Source organism: Nymphalis io, chromosome 17 (genome assembly GCF_905147045.1).
Source record: "Nymphalis io chromosome 17, ilAglIoxx1.1, whole genome shotgun sequence".
Classification (NCBI taxonomy): domain Eukaryota; kingdom Metazoa; phylum Arthropoda; class Insecta; order Lepidoptera; family Nymphalidae; genus Nymphalis; species Nymphalis io.
The window spans coordinates 8893270-8914307 of record NC_065904.1 but is presented as its reverse complement, the minus strand read 5'-3'; the positions used below and the strand labels follow the sequence as shown (position 1 = coordinate 8914307).

General features: G+C 30.6%; 2 protein-coding genes across 2 annotated transcripts; one reads left to right on the top strand and one right to left on the bottom strand.

The window, feature by feature from the left end:
- Positions 1-2864: 2864 nt before the first annotated feature.
- LOC126774787 (meckelin-like) lies at positions 2865-16756 on the bottom strand. Its single transcript, XM_050496341.1, has 20 exons — positions 16559-16756; positions 15617-15787; positions 15148-15389; positions 14456-14573; positions 14118-14185; positions 13810-13934; positions 12916-13051; positions 11358-11473; positions 10594-10744; positions 10201-10335; positions 9805-9930; positions 9280-9367; positions 8400-8527; positions 7989-8212; positions 7728-7805; positions 6406-6434; positions 5884-5948; positions 4429-4577; positions 3984-4095; positions 2865-3702 (listed from the first exon to the last, which is right to left on the bottom strand). The coding sequence occupies exons 1-20, from the start codon at positions 16725-16727 to the stop codon at positions 3634-3636; spliced, it is 2499 nt and encodes an 832-aa protein (XP_050352298.1). The 5' UTR covers positions 16728-16756; the 3' UTR covers positions 2865-3633.
- Positions 16757-17810: 1054 nt separating this feature from the next.
- Positions 17811-19631, top strand: LOC126774741 (glutamate receptor ionotropic, NMDA 3A-like). Its single transcript, XM_050496277.1, has one exon. The coding sequence runs from the start codon at positions 17811-17813 to the stop codon at positions 19629-19631; it is 1821 nt and encodes a 606-aa protein (XP_050352234.1).
- The last annotated feature ends 1407 nt before the right edge of the window (positions 19632-21038 follow it).

The window sequence follows — 21038 nt, the reverse complement described above, 5'->3', positions numbered from 1 at the left end:
TATATCGATAACGCCAATGTTGCAAGTTTTATACTTTGTCTATAGTTTAAATCAATGTCGATTTTTATGTGAAAAACTTACTATATTTACCATACCATACAACATTAAAAATTTATTTATTTTGTAAGTATAATAGACTTTTTTATATGGCATATAAAGTTGTAATAAAATACCTCAATTAATGCATGAAATCTTTGAGCTCATGTGTATGTCCATGTTTCTTTTTGTTTTATTTTCATAAAACACTATAGAGATAATTTTACTTAAATAAAATTATAAGCTATATAGTCTTATAAATATGTAAAATTTATATTTGTAGACTATGTATGACCGTCATGAACAAGATAGACCTTTAAATAGATTTTAATCAAAGAAACATAAAACATTATATAGATGAGATATATAAGAAAATAAAATAAATCAGCTTACCTTACAAAACACTTACGTCCTCTCTAATTCGATTTGTTTTTTTGTAGTTGGAACGTGACGAATTTGTGAAAATAATGATGATAGGTTCTAACTTTGAGAAAAGATAAATCTTTCTATTTTCATAGCATAGCAACATTAAGCTACTCTGACATAATCTCAATAAACACCCGGCAATTCAAGGTTTTTTCAAATTTTTATGTAATGCATCAACTTTTCACTAGAACCTTGTTATACTTAATATACCATTATTCAAATAATTGATAAATCTGATTATAATTTAGAACCATATGGCAGCGGGAATTCACAACTTTTGTTTTACACCAATTGCATTAGTAGTTAAAAACTAGTTTATAAGAGAAGATAAATTTGTAGTGTCTGTCTGTGATTTAAAAATAACTGCCTCTTTAAAGTTAATATGGCTATTTGCGAGATCTTAAAACGGAAACAATCTTTTTTTTTTTTGTTTTTCTCTCTGTCTGTCTGTTTGTCCAGGCTAATGTTTGAAACGACTAAAAATTACAAATTGAAATAACTTAATTATTATAAGATGTATTTCAAGATTCCGTTTAGTATTTATTTCATCAAAATCGGTTGAATCTATCAAAAGTTAAAAAAAGTACGTATTTTTGTCGTTATAATATATGTTGCAGCCATTAGCCTATAGATGCTATATGTATTACTAGTATGTACTAGTATGCTAAATACGTCGATTTCTTGATCTTGGTGTCTAGATTTTCCATACTAGTCGCTACACATAATATTATAAAGATTCGCTTTTTGTTTTGATTGTTTTGGTTTTCACTAATTTTTTTTTTAATTTTTGGAACTTAATTATCTATTGGTTCCAATAATAAATTCTGTATTGAAATGATTGCTGTATTTATGCTATTCATCGATGCTATCACGACTAAAACAATACGTTTATATTTTTTATATTCATGTCATTTTTTACCATTTTGCTGCCACGGTTTTGAGATTAAATATCCTCAAAGACACTATTTAAACACTAAAACTAAACTAAAAATATAGGTAAAATGATTTAAAAAAAAAACTTGAATTTTATTGGGTGCATCTACTTAATATAATTCGTTTAAATAATCTTACTTATTTATTCATTCAAGATTTGTCATTTTGAATTATAATCGTCGGTAAATTCCCTAACAGCATATCGTAACTTTCTTCGCAAATCTTTACGATCAAACGAACTTAATCTCAAAATGTTATCCAAAATAACCTCATCTATAAGTTTATCTGTTTCTTCGTCAATATAAAGTTTATAGCCATTGGCATAGTTCGTCAATTCGTAAATATAGTCGTTGAATAATATATGTTCTCTTAAAGTGAACGCCTTGTTGATAGCATCAAAGAACTCAGAGCGATGAGGCTTCTTTTTATTTAACTCTTCCTTATAAAATAGCAATTCATTATGCAAATCTTCTGGATACATACGTGACAAATACTTTATATGTTTCGCTAACCTTTGTGCATATTTATAATTTATATCGTATATTTGGCGTCTAAGCATTCGGCAGTATTTTGGCAACTTTTTCATTGGGAATTGAATCGTTAAAATTTCTAATAAATTATGAAGAAATGTCTCGAATATGCCTGAAGATCTTAAAGCACCACCTCTTTTCATATTTGGTAATGCTATCATTCGGACATTAGGATTTTGGGCATCGATTATTCCTGATACACTAAAGCTACAACCGTACTCGATATAAAATAACCCTAATAAGAGACATATACGTGTTTGTGTATTAAACATTTTTACTTTTAGATCTGAAACCTTGACAGCATTTGACTTTGGTTTGCAATAAATTTTAATTTCACGGTCCGTGAATTGTAATCAAGTTTTAGTACGTATGCTCAATCTTTATGACATAACGTTGCTGAAAAATGTAAATTGGCCTTTGTATATATGGTATATATTCAGTTTTCAGTATACACTAAAATAAGGAATCCACCTAGACCTTCTATAGGATAAAAATCATCAATATTAAAGTTGTGTATAAGTATCACATTTCGAAAAGCAATGAATTAAATTGAGAATGTAAAGTGATAATCCCCGTATGTAACTAAATTATAAATGTTAAAACAACTTTGTTGTACATACTTACATACTTTGTTTAAAGTCTCAACGATTCAATTAACCGTATTGAAATTTAATAAACGGATAAATTTGAGATGCCGGAATAAACAAATAGCGTGCGTCCGATTGAACAATTAAAACAAATTCTAAGAAAGCAAAATTCGTTAATTTATATTTCAATTAAAAATAAAAGATATATCTTTTAAATAAATTTGATTATGTATGTATTTATAATTTTAAGTTATCAATGTATTTACACCTAAGCTTCCTGTACTTTATTGTTTCTTAAAATTGTACATTAGGTTTTTTTTAATATAAGCAGCCAGTAAATAAAAAAGGCAAAAATTTTAAATCATTTATTTTGTGTTAATTCCATTTCAATTCAGTGTGAGAACTCTTCATTTCCTCCAAATACTCAATAAGGGCGGCATGGAAATTAAGCTGAATGTTATTCTTGACAAAATCATCTTGATTACTTATAGTATAAAATATTACATTCTTAAATATATCTCTAGTTAATTTTCTAATATTTCGAGATCGATTTCTAGCGTGTCGTTTTAAGCGATTTATATATAAATCCATTTTAATACCCTGTCGTAGAGTATATAAAGAATTTAGTAATTGAAACAACCCTTTCCTTTTTGGTTTATTGCCTTTTATTGTTTTCAAAAAAACACTAACTTTTTCTTTTATGAATTTACTTCTAAGAGTGGATAATTCCTTTAAAAATTTAACAAATTTACTTATAACAAGTTTCATCAAATATTCCGATCCCAAGCCTTTTAAGGTTTTGCTTAATGTATATATGTATGTTCGAATTTTGGATTTTTTAAAGCGGTTTAATATTACGTTACATACGTTTACAATAAAGTCATATAAAGGTCCAGACATTTCTGATTTTGATGCGTGTGTAGTGTACACTGTGGGCCGGATCATGAGTTTACTTGCATCAACAATATCCATATGACTTTCATCCTCTGAATGTATATTTGTTCTCACGTCTCTAGCTTCACTTACCGATAAAACTACAGCAACAATCAAAATAATACTATGCATTATAAATTACTGCGTGTATTAATTTCAGCTGCATTCAATATAATGTCCACTGTTTTTTAATTATTTAAACCGATTTTATTTTTTACATTCAAACTTCCGAAGAAACCTCGAGTTGATTTCATAATCTGAAAGTTATAAATTTGTTAATATTATCTGTAATAAAATTCAAACGTTACGTTCAAACAAAAAAAAAACAATACATATATGTTTTTAAGTTACTATAATAATCATAAAAGTATTTGTAAAAGTAAAATTATTTTGGTTTAAATCATAGTAACATTGCAAAAACCGTGAGTAGGGTGTAAATGTAAATTTTATTTTTATTCAATTTAAAAATAGAATAATTTGTCTAATAATAGTCATGTATAATTTAATTATATTAATAAAATTCGTTATGAATACTTACTTGCCACGTTATTAATGTAATTAACGCGGCTAAAACTGAATTTCCGGTCATTATCACAATACTGCCAAATAACATAGAATCGAATGTTGCCAGCGTCCATTCTTCTCCCCACCTGAATATCAAATTATTATTTCATCCACACTATAAATGCAAAAATTTAAACGCAATATTTATGTTTTTTTTTATTAGGAAACTTTCACTCGGCTATAGGTAAGTGAATAATGTAAATATATAAATAATGGTTGGAGTATAATATATAAGAGAACAGTGATTTTTTTATGCAACATTTATGAACACAAGCCCCTTAATTCAAAAAATGAGACGGTCGACTCCGAAGTAAGATACACGATTCACTGCGACATTTTGTTCTTTAATATGCTTCAAATATTGTCAGCAAAAATAAATATTTTCAAGTAGCAGCTCTATTTATATTTATAAAACTAACCATGTGACGGCATAACAAGACGGCGTTGTAACGTCGCCGTCGTATAGCAATACACTAGTACTGCCTCCCTCTCTTGTCACAAGTTCAACGTCAAATAATTTCTCAAATATTGTTCTCTCACTGGCCACCCAGTTTAAACCATCTAACGCCTGCAAGGGGATTGAAATAATTTATCTTGAGTTGTTAATTACAATTGTGATCGACATTTCGATATTAGGTATATTATGTAATGTAATATTTTTGTTATAAAATAGATAGGCGGACGGACTACCCGATACTAAGTGATCACCACAGCCCATAGACATTGGCGCTGTTAGAAATACATTAAATACCGTTCCTTACATCACCAATGTGCCACCAATTTTGGAAACTAAGACGTTAAAACCCTTGTAGTTACAGTGGCTCACTCATCCTTCGAACCAGAACTTAGCAAAACTAAGTACTGCTGTTTGGCAGTTGAATATCTGATGAGTGGGCGGTACCTATACCGATGGGCTTGCAAAAACTTAATGTCTTTTCAAACCACCAAGCGTCGTTAACCGTATGCATATGAAAATACACTACGTTTCTTTTAACAAAACCCTGGTAGGGCTTTCAAGTAAATATAATATTATCTTAACATTCTGATTGTATCCTAATCCTTTACTTGTGACGAGTAATTGATATTGCTAAAGAGGATTTGGATACACTCCCTGTTCGAATATTATATTACAATCTATTTTTCTAAATTTTGACAATTTCCATAGACAACTGGTGGTAGTACCATAGATTACTGGTGGTAGGGCTTTGTGCAAGCTCGACTGACGTAGGTACCACCCACTCATCAGTTATTCTACCGTAAAACAGCAGTACTTGGTATTGTTGTGTTCCGGTTTGAAGGGTGAGTGAGCCAGTGTAATTACAGGCACAAGGGACATAACATCTTAGTTCCCAAGTGATGTAAGCGATGGTAAACATTTCTTACAATGCCAATGTCTATGGGCGTTGGTGACCACCTTAACATCAGGTTTTTTTTTTTTTATAGAATAGGAAGGCGGACGAGCATATGGGCCACCTGATGGTAAGTGGTCACCAACGCTCTTAGACATTAGCATTGTAAGAAATGTCAACCATCGCTTACATATCCAATGCGCCACCAACCTTGGGAACTAAGATTTTATGTCCCTTGTGCCTGTAATTACACTGGCTCACTCACCCTTCAAACCGGAACACAACAATATCAAGTATTGCTGTTTTGCGGTAGAATATCTGATGAGTGGGTGGTACCTACCCAGACGAGCTTGCACAAAGCCCTACCACCAGTGGCCCATATGCTCGACCGCCTTCCTATACTATAAAAATACCATACCATAGATTACATAAAATCAGTATTAGTAAATTTGATATAGTAAATTCTTCATCATAAATGATTCAGCTTAATAAGGCCATGTCATATGAAACTAAAATATTACTTACTCTTTCAAAAAATGCACTCAAAAATTGAGACAGGAGTGCACGGTTCGAATTCTGGTCAAGATCACCTAAAATAAATTATAGGTTATTTTAAAAATCATTGCCCATGTTAAGCCTAAATTTTGAGTTCAGTTAAATTATATAATAATGTCTCTATTATTACTCAAATTTCGTTGTCTATGAACGCAATCGCCCATAAATCCTAACTAATATTATAAATTCGAAAGTTTATGATTATTTATTTTTTTCATTTTTATCTAACTACTCATCAGATTATCATGAAATTTTGCATTCAATTTGATCGGAGTACAGAAAAACGTACTACTACGGCTAATACTAATATGGCTCCTAACACTTCCACGAAGTATAAAATTAAGTCTATGAAGATGTTGGCACAACAGCGCAACAGCACATACAAGCGGTAGCCTTAATGCTCTGTCTGTACATGGATGAAACTTTATATATTACTGTGCGCAAGGGGAATTTTATTTCGTGCCGTTATTTAAATAATAGAGTAAAACATACCACTATTTGTCAGCTTTTTATACACATTCCTGAAAATAAGATATAGTTAACGTTAAAAAAATCCTTTTTAACGCGACTCCAAAGGAAGGAGGTTATTGATTTAACTTTAACTCCGATACAATTTTCTATAGTCTGTATTATTTACAAATTTATTATTAGTAGTACATTAATTTAGCAACGTTGCATTGTTATTTGAGCTTTTAAAAGAATCGAGTTACTGATACATCAGCGTTGAGTTTAAGCGTGTGAGATGATAACTAACATAAATTGAAGCTATTAAATAGTTAATGCAAGAAAACTATTAATTAATTTCTAACAGTAATGTTTTTTAATATAAAAGATATCGTCGTTGGCGTTATTTTTATTTAATTTCATGTTAATCATTACACTTGTGATATATCAATCAAAATAACAAAATCTCATTTGTCAAATTCGGCCAAGGCATTTAGAATCTATGGCAGTTACCACCCTTTTTATTTTTCGGATGACATAATAGAAAGATATTTCCCATGGGACACAATACTATTCAAGTTCCGAGTCAGATCTAGAAGATTGATAGTTGTATTTCGCATTATATTTTGTCTTACTCAAGCACACATAAAAAAAGGTAAAATGGTAAGTTAAGTATATGCTAGTAGTACTTAAAAATGGGCGTAGTTGGCCCCTTAACTAAAATAATTGTATCGTTGGCTTAATGCCTCGCTTATAAGACTACAGATTCCGAGGCCAATACCCAGGTCGGAGCAAAAAAAGGGGTCCTGCCGAGAAATTTCAGTACCAGCCCGGAGTCTGGAAATTTATTTCATTTCCTTTATTTAATAATGTTTACTCTACTCTATGATTCGTCGTAGGATTTGCAATTCCATCGGATTATGAGAGTGTATCTGTGTTTGCGCACACACTTGTGCACGATAATATAAGTAGTAAGTAGAAGTAATACTTTTCTCGGCTGTGCCGTAATCAAATAAAAATAATTTCGATACGTCACATTACTTAATTATAATTTACTATAATTTTTTTAGGTTATTTTTTTAACAAGGTATTTTTAAGATATATAAGGAAGAACTTCTCTTCATCTTCGATTATAAAACTTAATCAATTAAACTTTGTATTCTCGTAGAACCAAATGTCTGTATTTGTATTTCACTCGACACATTCGAGTGACATTTCCTACCATGTTTTCCTCCAACGCTGATCACGAGATTAATTATACATGAAAATTGAGTGGTTATGAACCGGGTTCATGTATGGTTCATATTTAGTAATTAAAAAATAATATTGATGAAACTTTAAAGGCGTAGGTTTAAAGAAAATAAGCTTACCTCAACTGAGGCGAACAAACGACACGACATGTTTGTAATGCGTGAATGCTCGCCCTAAGGTCAATAAAATCTTCATTTCTGAAAAGTAATATTTTTAGTTTCTCGATTTAGTTTTGAAATTATTGAAACAATATTATACAGAGCGAAACAATAAAAACACATACACATAATATTATATAGATAAAATTTAAATTAGAAGGACAGATTAGCCAAATAATCTTAGGAAAGTTTGTAAGTACAATATTGACATTTGACACTCACCTTCCATCCACGTAATGCGCATAATACTCATGTTCAAATACCAATAACGAGAATTCCAAATCAGAACATATTTTCGTCAACTTGATTGAAGAAGATTTAATAAATTTATCTATTAAAATTCTAATACATAGGAGTATTGTATAACAACTCCACCAAGCTACGGACGCAATAACCCATTTGTATCCTTGGCTCTTTGTCAAAAGAATTAAAGTTTGTTCTAAAAACTAATAAATACAATAATTATTCAAAAAAATAATCAAGTACTTTTTTCCATATAACTAACTATTCAAGTATTCTTTTTTTTTCTCTATAGCTTTTGGTACTGCGGTTTTAATCCACTGTAGTTCTGTCAATGCCAATGTTAAAAAAATATTTGTCCGAAGTGGGTTACGAACCCTAATGATAACTTACATGTAAAACGAATAAAGTGATGATAGCAGTGAAGCCGGGTGAGACTCTTCGTTTTGTTTGTTTTGACATCCATTCCTTAGCCAAGATGGTTTCTTTCCAATTTTTTGACTTATTTTGAATAAATACATCTAAAGGTACAATTATTCTAAACATTATCGCAAGTAAACTTATTTATACTTACAAGCTAAAATTTAAAAAAAATAAACTAACGATCTGTATATATCACACAGCTGAGCTAAGGCCCCTCTCCTTTTGAGGAGATGGTACGGAGCTTATATGTACCTACATACATACAGCTGGTATTTGTACCAACACATGCAGGCTTCCTCGCGATGTTTCCCTTAACTGCAGAGCACAAAATAAATTACCCAAATGATGCACATGAAAATTCAGTATCTGCCATCGTTTGAACTCACAATCATCGGTTACAGTACACGTGTTCCCACCACTCTCATACCCATCTCGACTCTCGGCCTAAGCTTTTATTTATTGCAATGAAATCTTGTAAACTTAATTTTGAATCATATCAGTATTTTAAATGTTATTTGTTTTAATCCATGCATTGAAATAAAGCTTGTTTTAATTTATAAATAGTATATAATTTATTAGCACATGAAGTACTAGTTATTTGTAGAGCTAATCACATCAACGAATAACGAAATTACAAACTCAAGAGAAACACAATTTAAAAAAAATGGCAGAATTATTCTTAAAATACTTATCATTCTCTAAATCTTAATCTTAATCATCAACATTTATTACATTATCTTTGAAAATTGATTCCAACTTGACGAATATGGAACAAAATGGATATTCTACAAATCATTTCAATTTAATTCCTAACTCAATATTTATCTAGGAAGTTAATTTTAATAAATACCTTTTACAGAAGGATTATATTTCGACCAGTCTATGAAGAATATATCACACCGACATTGGTTCCAATTTATCCAAAATAGTTTAAGAACCTGTGAATCAACATACATTTTCGTTTCTGAGAAAATACATTAGTAATAACTAAAAAAAATCTAATTATTAAATGTAAATAGTGTACATTTGCTATGTATACTTAAATTTTCGATATATCTATTGATATCACACAACTGGATAACAATCTCGGCTTTAATAAAGGAGGACGGTTTAAAGCTTAAATTTGAAGATTTCTCCACAAAGATTTGGCGAATATATCATATTTTAGAAATTCTACCAAGCCATGCATATTCACAAAGTTATCCTTCACTGTTGAATATAAATATCATATTTATTGCATAATGCAGTAACCAAAATAAATATTTATAAAACATTTATTAAAAACTTTATCTTGTTTGCTTTACGAAAGTTACATGCTATAAAGAATATATTTAATCATGTGTTTATAATTATAAAAGATGATATATGAAAGAACCTTTAAACAAATGACGCTATAAGCCACCGCTTCTATTACTTGTTCCTCGGCTTGAGACAACGGTAGAGTGAGTGCGAGCGTCCCTGCTTCCGCTACCAGCGCGTGGAAAGTCGAGATTAATGTCGCCTGTCCGAAGACACAATATATTTTTGTAATTATTTCTTTATTAAAATAAGCTAAATCCACTTGAGTATGTTCAATTTTAAATTTATTTTAAACTATATTGCTATTTTGGCATAAAATATATTGTATTTAAAAGTTCAACTATTCTAACATACACTCAATGATATTAATATAAGCTTAAGTAAAAACTGACTTTTTTCGTGACAAATGGGTAGGGAAAAATTAAAGATAATTAGTTATAATAATAATATTTGAATTGATATAATTACTTACGAAATAAAGACCATCGGCAACATAACTCGACAGCAAAGGCACAAAAACAAAACACCGCTCTCCCCGCCTCAGGACTCCCCGCCATTGCAATAAAGCGTACAATGTCATCAATGAGCCAAAAACTCCCCCGCATATCTATAAAATAAATTACAAATGGTGTACTATTGCTCAACCATATTTTATCTTATGAATAAATGAGATAAATAAATGCTTAAGATTTTGAATGATTATAATTTAATTATGCTTTACCACGACAACGACTATTTTGATTATGCAATTATTAGGAAATAATACTTTTCAAAATATTGAAATATGTTTTTTTAAACAATTGAGTACTTCTATATACTGCCACCGAGCTGTCATTTTTTTTAATGTTATCTTTATTTCACTGACTTTCAAACCTCTCAGGACTCCAGCGATGGGCATTTCATGTTCAACTCTGAGGGATGTCGTGACTATATCTGTCAAAGGTGATTTTGCAGCGTAATGACCTTCGATAGACATTTGCAAACGTAGACCTAGCGTAGATGAATCGCGTTCTATCCTATGAATAAGAACATTTTATACACTATATAATAAAAATTATATGACCTAAGGACTGGACTCTATTTATGGTCTAGTAATATTTTTTGTAAAAGATTAAATAAGCGCACTACGTATTTTAGTTATCAAGTATGTTGACCAGTACAGTTAAGTAATTATGACCACATCATATAAAATAAAATAAGGATTCCATTGAAACAAAGATAATTGTTTCAATGGAATCATTATTTCATTTTAAATTAACATTGTGCGCACATATCGGACAATGTTGCGGTCATATTGCCCTCACCGCTACGCCGAAGACGCGTTTTAAGAATAAACGGCGAAGCACGGTAACGGTCCGGTTGCCGTTCTATCTAAAACATGACCTTATAGCTTCGCTCTTTATAGCGCTTATAGACCGTGGCCGTTTATATGTGTAAGACGCTAATAAATGTTATATATTTTATTGTAATATAATATATAAATTGTGTTTATGACATGAAATTAACCATGACATAAATATATCAAAACGGAATATTTCAACTTAATGTTTTGTTTCATTTGAGTTTTCCTGCGATTACTTATTTATATTATAAACGTATAATCCTCTCATATAAATTACAATAACTTACCTTATTCGAAAGAGCAGGGTTCGTAGATAAACCGTGTTAGTGGTATTTGTAACTGTGGACTTATATCTATTGAAAAGGAAAAAAATTCTAAATTGTTTCGAAGACCATTTTCCTCTCTGAAAAATATTAATTTGTCTTATAAAAATAATATATTAAAATCTTATATTTAATTATTTACTCATTATCCGAACGATGCGTAGATAAAGATTATAAAGCGAATGTTACCTTGTAACGTATATAGAGATTATTTAGAAAATCATATTAAATATATGATTTTCTCTTACTACATGTGAATATCTAGGGACTGTCAATATTATTATTCTTCAGATAATGTAAAATTCAAACCCAAACTGAAATATTTACTAATATATCAAGAGCACTCTCAAATTATATGAGTGACACGTATATACATTTGTATATAAGTGTGTACAAATGCCTACGGATTCAGTATCACGTAAAAAAGTGAAAATTTTGTCAAAGCAGTTTTAATTGGGTTATACATATATAAATGTATCATCCTTCCTAAGGGGAAAAGACAACATCCCAACACTTGTTCTTACTAAATGCCTTATCTAATCTAATATCTTACATATTATATTGGCAAAGCAATAACAAGGTTGTACATTTCTATCGCAACATTTAACGCTATTTTATTTTTTATAACAGTGTCATCAATATCAAAAATTTATAACATATTATACATCAAGGTAAACGTTACATACTTAAGTAATGCAGATTTCATTAAAGAAAGATTTACAGCTTAACTTTGGATTTTAGTTCAAAGTAATTTGTCATTGTATCATAATCATTACATTTTGATTCCATAATCATTTGTATTGTATCGGTTACTATTTGACTTGTAGTGTCTATCTTGCTTAAATCAAAGCTGAATTAGGTCAACTAGTTCTTATCAGTGCAATGCAACTTACTATTTGTAAGTGTAACAATATTTAAATTTTCCTCTTCTACTAACGATCCAGTTGCAGTCTGGTTGAAGTTGGATCGGAATAGAATCGGGAACGTATATTAACTGTTATAAATTAGTAGAATTGGCCTCCACTTTCGTGTCCTAAACACCTCATGAACTCTTTCCGGTCGTGTCGCATTTGTCACAAAATCGGATTATGAGAGTGCGAGCAGTTATTTAATTGCAGTATTAACATACTACAACTGAAACTCATTGTTGATTACCATTTTATAATGGATCCGATCCGAAATAAGCCGAGATGGCCCATGTAGGAACGCGTGAATCTTAACCGATGATCGTGAGTTCAAACCCGGGCAAGCACCAATGAATTTTCATGTGCTTAATTTGTGATTATAATTCATCTCGTGCTTTACGGTGAAGGAAAACATCGTGAGTAAACTTGTTTCTAATTTCACTGAAATTCTGCAACATGTGTATTCCACCAACCCGCATTGGAGCAGCGTGGTGGAACAAGCTCCAAGCCTTCTCCTCAAAATGGAGAGGAGGCCTTTAGCCCAGCAGCGTGACATTCACAGGCTGTTACGATACGATACGAATGGATCAATGGAAGTAAATTTGTGCAATACATACCTGAATATCGTAACCGTTGGGTTTTATTAGTTTAATTGGAAGTGGATCTAAGTTCGTTTCAGACAAGAGATATAATTCAAGTGTACTTCCAAAATCTTCGTCTGTAAGTTTAGTTACATTTCTTGGACAGTCATGACTATAATAAAAAAATATAATTAAAAGTTACCTTTTTGAAGAAAATCAAAAATAAATATATAATATTCTGATCAAATTTCGTCGAAACTTTTCTAACGAAAGTTGCGAACATCTCAAGCGTAAAGACAAATTGGATCTTTTTTGTTTCGTCTCCTAGAGACTGAGATATAAAATAAAAATTAAAAAGCAGCACATGTTAGAGAATAAATTCATATACTACTAAGTAAATGAATAAAATATTACTAAGTTACGACTTTATCCTTGTATAAGTAAACACAAGTACACACCCAACAAACTGTATACCATTCATTAACAGAGTAGTTTGTATTTGGATGCGAACGTTAAGCAAATATAAAACAAACGAATAAACAATAGAGATGCAAAATGACCTCCATATTTAAAATATATATATTATATGAGACTAAGTTGTCTCTCTCAATTATTATAATAAGCCACAGCATTAATTATGACATATAAAGGATACAGGCATCCAAATTTCACGAAAGATATACGATATGAGCTTTTACAGAACAGCACTGCAGGGTAAATATACTCTATTAAAAGCAATTGATAAATATGAACCAAGTATATTCAGAATGACGTATTAATAACCAATCGATACTTTAAAAAGTAATAACGTCGTCTGTCACCAATAATATCATAACTTACGGTTATTTTTCTGAAACATACTTCAGTTTACATGAAGAATCCATTTATGACATTTAAAAATATATATATTGTTAAGGAAAAGTTACTCACGAAAAATCGTCGCCAATTTTAATGTTGATTGGCGGAAGACATCTATTTAGTTGATGATTTGTGTCTAAAAATATTTCTAGCCCTCCAGTCTTAGTGTGCATACTAGTTGCTATTTTAAAAATATCCTATAATAAAGATTAAAATTTTAATAATAAATGATTAACCTATTAATTATTATAAATACACTATTATTCTATCTTTTAAGTTTTATGACACTGTTACATTTGGTTTAAGAATATTGTTCTTATTTATTTGTCAATATGTAATAATAAAAGAATATATGTAATATTACAAAAAAAATCACTTACTTTTTCTCGGTCTAAAGAGATTTCTGGCTTACTGTTTTTCGAAGCATCTGTCGTAAGCACGGGCAGCCCTAATAAATGTATTAAAGCAAACCTTTAAAACGAGCTTTTATTTAAATGTCAAACAATGGCAATTAAATTGTAGCAAAAGTTAAACAAAAGATTTAATTTTATTTTAGAGATAAGTAGAAAATATTTGTAACTTGTACTATACTATTGTATCCAGAAATCTATTGTATATTTTCAACATTAAAGTTTGGCCTTTTCTAATTTAAACTTTATATTGTACTTTTTGTAAAATAATCAAATAATTCATAATAATAAATAAAATATTACTTCACCTTTAAATTTTTCTAAATTAGGTTGTATCCAAAGTCTACAGGGTCCTCCGAGATCCGATGTATAGAAATTACGAACGCAAGCGCTCGCTAAAGTACGACACGCCCTATAGTCTTGTTGCTAAAATGTACATTTAGACATTTAACAAAATACTTATTTGTAAAGTAACACTAAGTACGTTTATGTTTCTCTTCCGAAGGCCGAAGAGAATCATAGCGGTGAGGGTGATACGCGGATATCGTACGGTGTCGTGGACGGCGGCGACATTTCTCGCGGGCGATCCGCCTTGGGAGCTCCAGGCGGAGGTGCTCGCGGAAATGTACCGGTTCCGGGCGGAAGTGAGGTCGCGTGGCGACCGTCCAGTGTTGGAGGAGGTGCTGCGAATCAGGACTATCGTCCAGCAAGCTCTGATCCGCAGGTGGGACGAGAAGCGGCACACTGACCTTCAGACTGACTCAGGTGCTTACTGGACATGGGTGCTTCGTTAAGTACCTGCACGGAATAGTCAGGCGGGAGATAACGCCCTCCTGCCACGAGTGTGGTGACACTTTGACGACATTCATTTTTATTAAATTCTTAAAACTAATACTTTAATGTATAAATAGTTTAACCTACAACTCATTTGACAACAAACACACAAAGTTGTTTAAATATTATGAATTGTTTTAGAAACTGTTCACAGTCATTTACTTACCGTACAAAAATATTCCAACTTCACTATCTCTAATAGTTCATTCGGATGAAGCTGATTTTCAGTGTATTTAGGTCGGCTTAGAATATATTTTTTCGGTATACACCTTCCTCTAACGATAATTTCATGCTTTTTACACAAACAAGCCTCACATTTGACACAACGATTATCAAAAACTTTGAAGCCACGAGCACACTTAACACACTGGACTTCTTTCATTGGAGAGCCATCGAAATTTTGTGTCACTAAAATTAATAAGAACTAACTATTACTATTGCCAAATTATATCAAAGTAAATTTTAACAGAGTGATGGGGCATTAATATTAGCTAAATATATTAAACTTTCGGAATATACAAATTATTTTTATATTAAAAAACAGTACAAATGTAATTCTTCAATAAAAAGTTCATTGATGCTCCCGAACATATATACAATAGACAAGTATCTCTTAAGCTATACATCACACTTACATAATATGTAATCATGTGGACACTTTCTGCAAACTATCCGACCCGAAGAACTTTGACATCTTCGAGGAACACAAGTAGTTCCATCAGACGAAACGACTTCGGTGATGTTACATGGCTTACAACGGGCAATACTTGTCGCTACACTGTGCTCCTCACAGGTACACGCGAAACCTAACAATTACAAAATTAAACCATTGTATTTAAGCCGAAGTACAAGCTTAATAATTATCAACAACAACATCTTTCTGGAATTTGTAGCTATTTTATAATATGAAATAAAGTAAAGGTTAGGTTTTAATATAGGTTATTAAATTAAGGAGTCGTATGTCACCCGTCGTTATATTAATTTTAGTTTAAAGGATATCAGGATTTTTATGTAATTGTCAGTAAAATAAACGGAGGTACACTTATAAAAACTCCATGAGTAAAGTATTGTACTAAGGCTTAATTTTTTTAATAGTCTTCAGTCCATTAAAATTATTAAAATTGTTTTTGACAATAATAAATACATAAATAGAACAATAATATAGGTATTAAATCACCAATAAATAGAATGTATTGTTCTAATAATATTAGATTTAATTTTGTTATCTTCGTTGGTAAGTAAAAAATAGACTAAAATCACATTTTTCAAATTTATCATGAGATGTCCATATTTCTTTTATTAAATAACCACTAACCACAACTCACCATATCCTTTAACTGCTTATTATTTTTGTCTAGAATTTTTAAAATGTAATATACAATATCACTATTTTATTATATTTTGCTAATGAGTTAAAATGACTTTTATATTTTTGCATCTAGTAGGATAGAATTAATTCTTTATTCCAATTTATTGTGTTCATGTTTTTATCACCCTTATACTGTCAAGTTTTGCGAACGAAATAAATAAATAAATACATATCATACTGTAAATAATTATTAATTTAATAAACTTACCATCAGCTGATGTGACTAATGATGCGTTAACGGGGCAATCCAAGCAATCCATCAAACTTGGCTCATAAAACTGACCAAACTTACAACTTCCTGGCAATTTATAACCATTGACATAAAAATATAAAACAAATAAAATAACAACGTTTTTAGCAAACGCTATCGTAATCATAGTGTTGAAATATATTAACAAAGCGTTATTGCCTGTAAATATTTCCGAAGCTTATTGCAACTTAATCATATGTCATAGAATTACATGAACAAAATAATATTACATGAATTGATAAGAAACACACAGGGAATCCGTATTAAGACGCAATAACACGCTTTGCGGCGCGGGATGCCATTTGTTTACGTAATTTCTTTAAGGGGGTTGCTTAGTGACGCATGTATTGGAGGGGGTAGACAATCAACCAAAGCCAATTTATCTATTTTGTATGAGCTTAAACAATCATATCCGTTTTAATTGACTAAACAGATTTTAATTAATGCTTTAATTTTTGTAGAGAATTAAAATATTTATACATCACATAATTATATATTGTAATAGTACTGCTTAGTTATAAGTTACATAATTTTATCTACATTTATGTTATAAAGCTGGAGCTTAGGATTTAGTTCGTTTGAATTACTTGTATTACAGTAACCACGAATGTCAACCAATATTGCAAACCGTTTGAATCAAACGTATAACCCAAAAATTTACGCGGGTCTAATCGAGCGAAGCAGCTAGTATTAAAAAAAATCATTCCTTTTTTACTCATTACCAAACGCGTACTTCCTGTTACTAACCAGGAACAAAGATACGAGGAACATCAGATTTAAATGCCAACGAAAACAAGTTTGATTCGCAATCGGGACTAGTAGTTATTGGCCATGAAAATGCTTATTAACCTAGGTCATGTATTTGTGAGTCTCAGGTCATTAATAAGACGAACAATAAAAAATAGCTTAGCTATAAACAAATATGTTTATAAATACTATCTAAATGTCGATACAAAATATTTTTTATACTCAAAACATCAAATAAGTGATGCGCATAAATGCATCATAATAAAACGAATTGAAGTAATTTCTTTTTTATTGATGCATTATCATTCGTTGCCTTTTAGTTCTTTTTAAACCATTGAATAAAAAGCCAACTTTAGAAACAAAGCATGATTAATACCTTTTACTAATCTGACAGGTGTTTTATCATCTCTTTCAGTAACGCTTTAAAAATGGTTAGTTTTAATCTGACTTGCCATGCATTACAATGGTCTATTTTGATTATAATTTCTATATATCGACAATTGTAATACTTATGCACATTAGTTATACTGATGCAAACTTCCAAGTAGAAAATGATGAAAATTTAAAGCATTACGATGTTATAAAAAGTGCAGTAGAAATCGCTAATAGGAATTTTGAATACCGAACAGCTACTATGGTTATATCACATGATGTAGAAGAAACTATTATAAACCAATTCATCAAGTCCTATAGTGGATCAGTCACTTTAGAGAGAAATGATAAAGTACCTCCGAAACAGGTAGTTATTTTAATCGAATCATATTTGTCACTTATAAGAATTCTCGGAAAATTAAAACCAGATCTAAAAGGAAAAACCATGCTCCACAGCGATGCGTATTTCATAATAGTTGTTCTCTCCTATCCACATAGACTTCGACGTATATATAGCCTTCTTTGGAGTTATTATGCTACGAATGTGGTAACCGTCGTCACTAATAAAGACAAACGGATAGCATTATTTACTTATTACCCATACAAAAATCATTTAAGCTGCCAAAATTTGGAACCTACTCTCATTGGTTTTTGGGGCGAGAGGGCAGTGATGGAAAAAGATCTATTTCCTGATAAGATGATTAACATGAACGGCTGTCCACTTTATATATCAACAAATAAATTATATCATCCAGCAACAGAGCAGAAAATTCCTTTAGAAATAATCAAAAGAGCTATTATACGGTACCTTAGGGACATAATGAATTTCACGCCCATAATTTCAAGCAGGGATTTTCTCAGTATTGACTCGGATGGAGCCAAGAATTGGTCTGAAACTTTAGATGACATCTTAACGGGTACCGCTAACATCTCAACTTGTAGCATTTCTCCAGGAATGGATAGAGTGGGCATATTAGACTACTCAGTACCATATTTTAGAATAAGTTTAGCATGGCTGGCTCCACCTCTAGCCCCAGGGCCCATTTGGTGGCGGCTGTTATCACCATTAAATGGATATTTATGGCTTATACTCTTACTCGTAATGCTCTTTGTTAAAGCTATACCGTTCACCTTGAACTTTAAAACTGTTAAGATGTTTTGCTATAGGAATTTTAAGCACGCAGATAAATTGCACGGTGTAGTTATAAGGATTTGGGCTGTTTTAATGGGTCAGCCGATTAGGGTTGAACCGAGACGGTTCAGAGATTTTTATATCCTGAGTCTTTGGATATGGTTTACATTTGTAGTGAGAAGTGCTTACCAAAGTGTTCTCATAGGAGCTCTCAAATCGGATGTTATTGTTGGTAAATTTGTTGATTTGAAAGATGCTTACAATAATGGATACATGTTTGGAGGTAGAGCAGGTGTATTAGCTCATTTCGAACATGATACCTTTATACGTGAAAACTTTGAAGTAATACCTGAGAAGGACTTTGAAAACGTTTTCCAAGAAGTTTTGGACGGCAAAAAAAAGTTTATTATTGCCCTTTCACTGGAATACGTAAAGGCGTATTGCATGTCTCAAGGGATAAATGAAAATGAATGTGGTTACATCCTTCCTGATTCTATAATGAAAATTCCCTTAGTGATATGGATGGGGAAAAATTCTGCTTATATGAGACCATTATCTCTGTGGCTCATACGTCTTTTGGAAAGCGGCTTGTTAGAAAAAGATACTGTAAAGATGTCTAGTAAGACCACATTAAAAGTACTCGAGCCTAGTGCCTTGAATAATAAACAAGTATTTAGCTGCATTTTGTGCCTTTTACTTGGATATTTAGTATCGGCAATAGTATTCATATTTGAGATAATTAAATTTAAAAGTGAAAAGACCGGAATATTGAAAGAATAAAAAAAATTATGACAATATAATACCAAAAAAATAAATTAAATTTTTCCGATTAAAGAAAAAAATATTCACTAGAAAGTATGCGTTATTACGTATAAAATATGATGTTTACAATATTCTTCTTATGTTATACAGCAACGTATTTTCAACGCGTTCAATTCATTATTACGAGGTAGACTTCTCGAAATATTTCGCATTCCTCGATAAATACTTACTATTGATATTCTACTAATAATAATAAAATAAAAGTTATTCGGAAGGATTTTTTGCTTTTTAATTATGTTATAAATTTAATTTTTGTATTAAAAATAAAAATGCATTTTGCTACAACCAATATTTTATTTTATTATATTAATGAAATTTGACTAGACTTCAGATTTTAAAATACATGTAACGTTACAAAATATATTATCAGGAATTTGAACAATAAAATAATGTATTAACAACAACATAATATAAACTCTTATTACCTACATAGTTATTTGTAAATACATGGACACTAAAAAGCTATACTTTTCTGTATAAGATACAGATTAAATTGTAAAATTTAAAATTTTATATAATATATATATATGTATACATTATTTGTAAGTGATTTTCATAATGACACGTAATTATTTTTTAATACAATTACAAAAATATTGGGTATCCATATAATTCTATCTAATAATTTACCTGAGTATAATATATATCAAAATAAGTTTTTCACTACTTTACCAAAAATTTGTCTTAGACTACTTTAATTTTTTTTCCTTCAAATGAAACAACATTTTTATTACCCGCCCGTAATAAATGTACGAGAAAGGCAGAGCTAAACCGCATGCATGGAATACGTAAATCTAAGGTTTATTTACCTTTACTTCTTCTGCGATTGAAATAGGCTGTAGTTTGCTATATTTCAATATGAATTTTAAAAACATGTTCATTTTATGGATAAAATGTTGACTAGATTATTTTAATAACCTTATTTATATCAGCACATTTAAATAGTAGAAGTAGATTATTGTAACAATTTAAAAAACATTTAATATTTACATATAAAATAAGTTAAATAAAAACAAAAAGTAGCTTTTATTTGATATGAGTAAACAATTAATATTAGTGTACTATAGATTGACAGATTGTATTGTTATAATTACCAAAAGCTTGTACAAATTTTCAATGGGTTTATAAACTTCAGTTGCAAATTTGACCTAAAAACATGTAACAAACTCATTTATAGCTTCTCGTATATTATTAACTAATTACTGCCCACGGCTTTACCCGCTTTTGAGGAGGCGGGGGATGTTTGGTACTATACTTTACTAATTTTCTGTACCCCAAATAACGTGTATGCAAAATTACAAAATTTCATGATGATCGGTTGAGTAATTAGGCGTAATAAATGAATACACTTTCGCATTTATATTC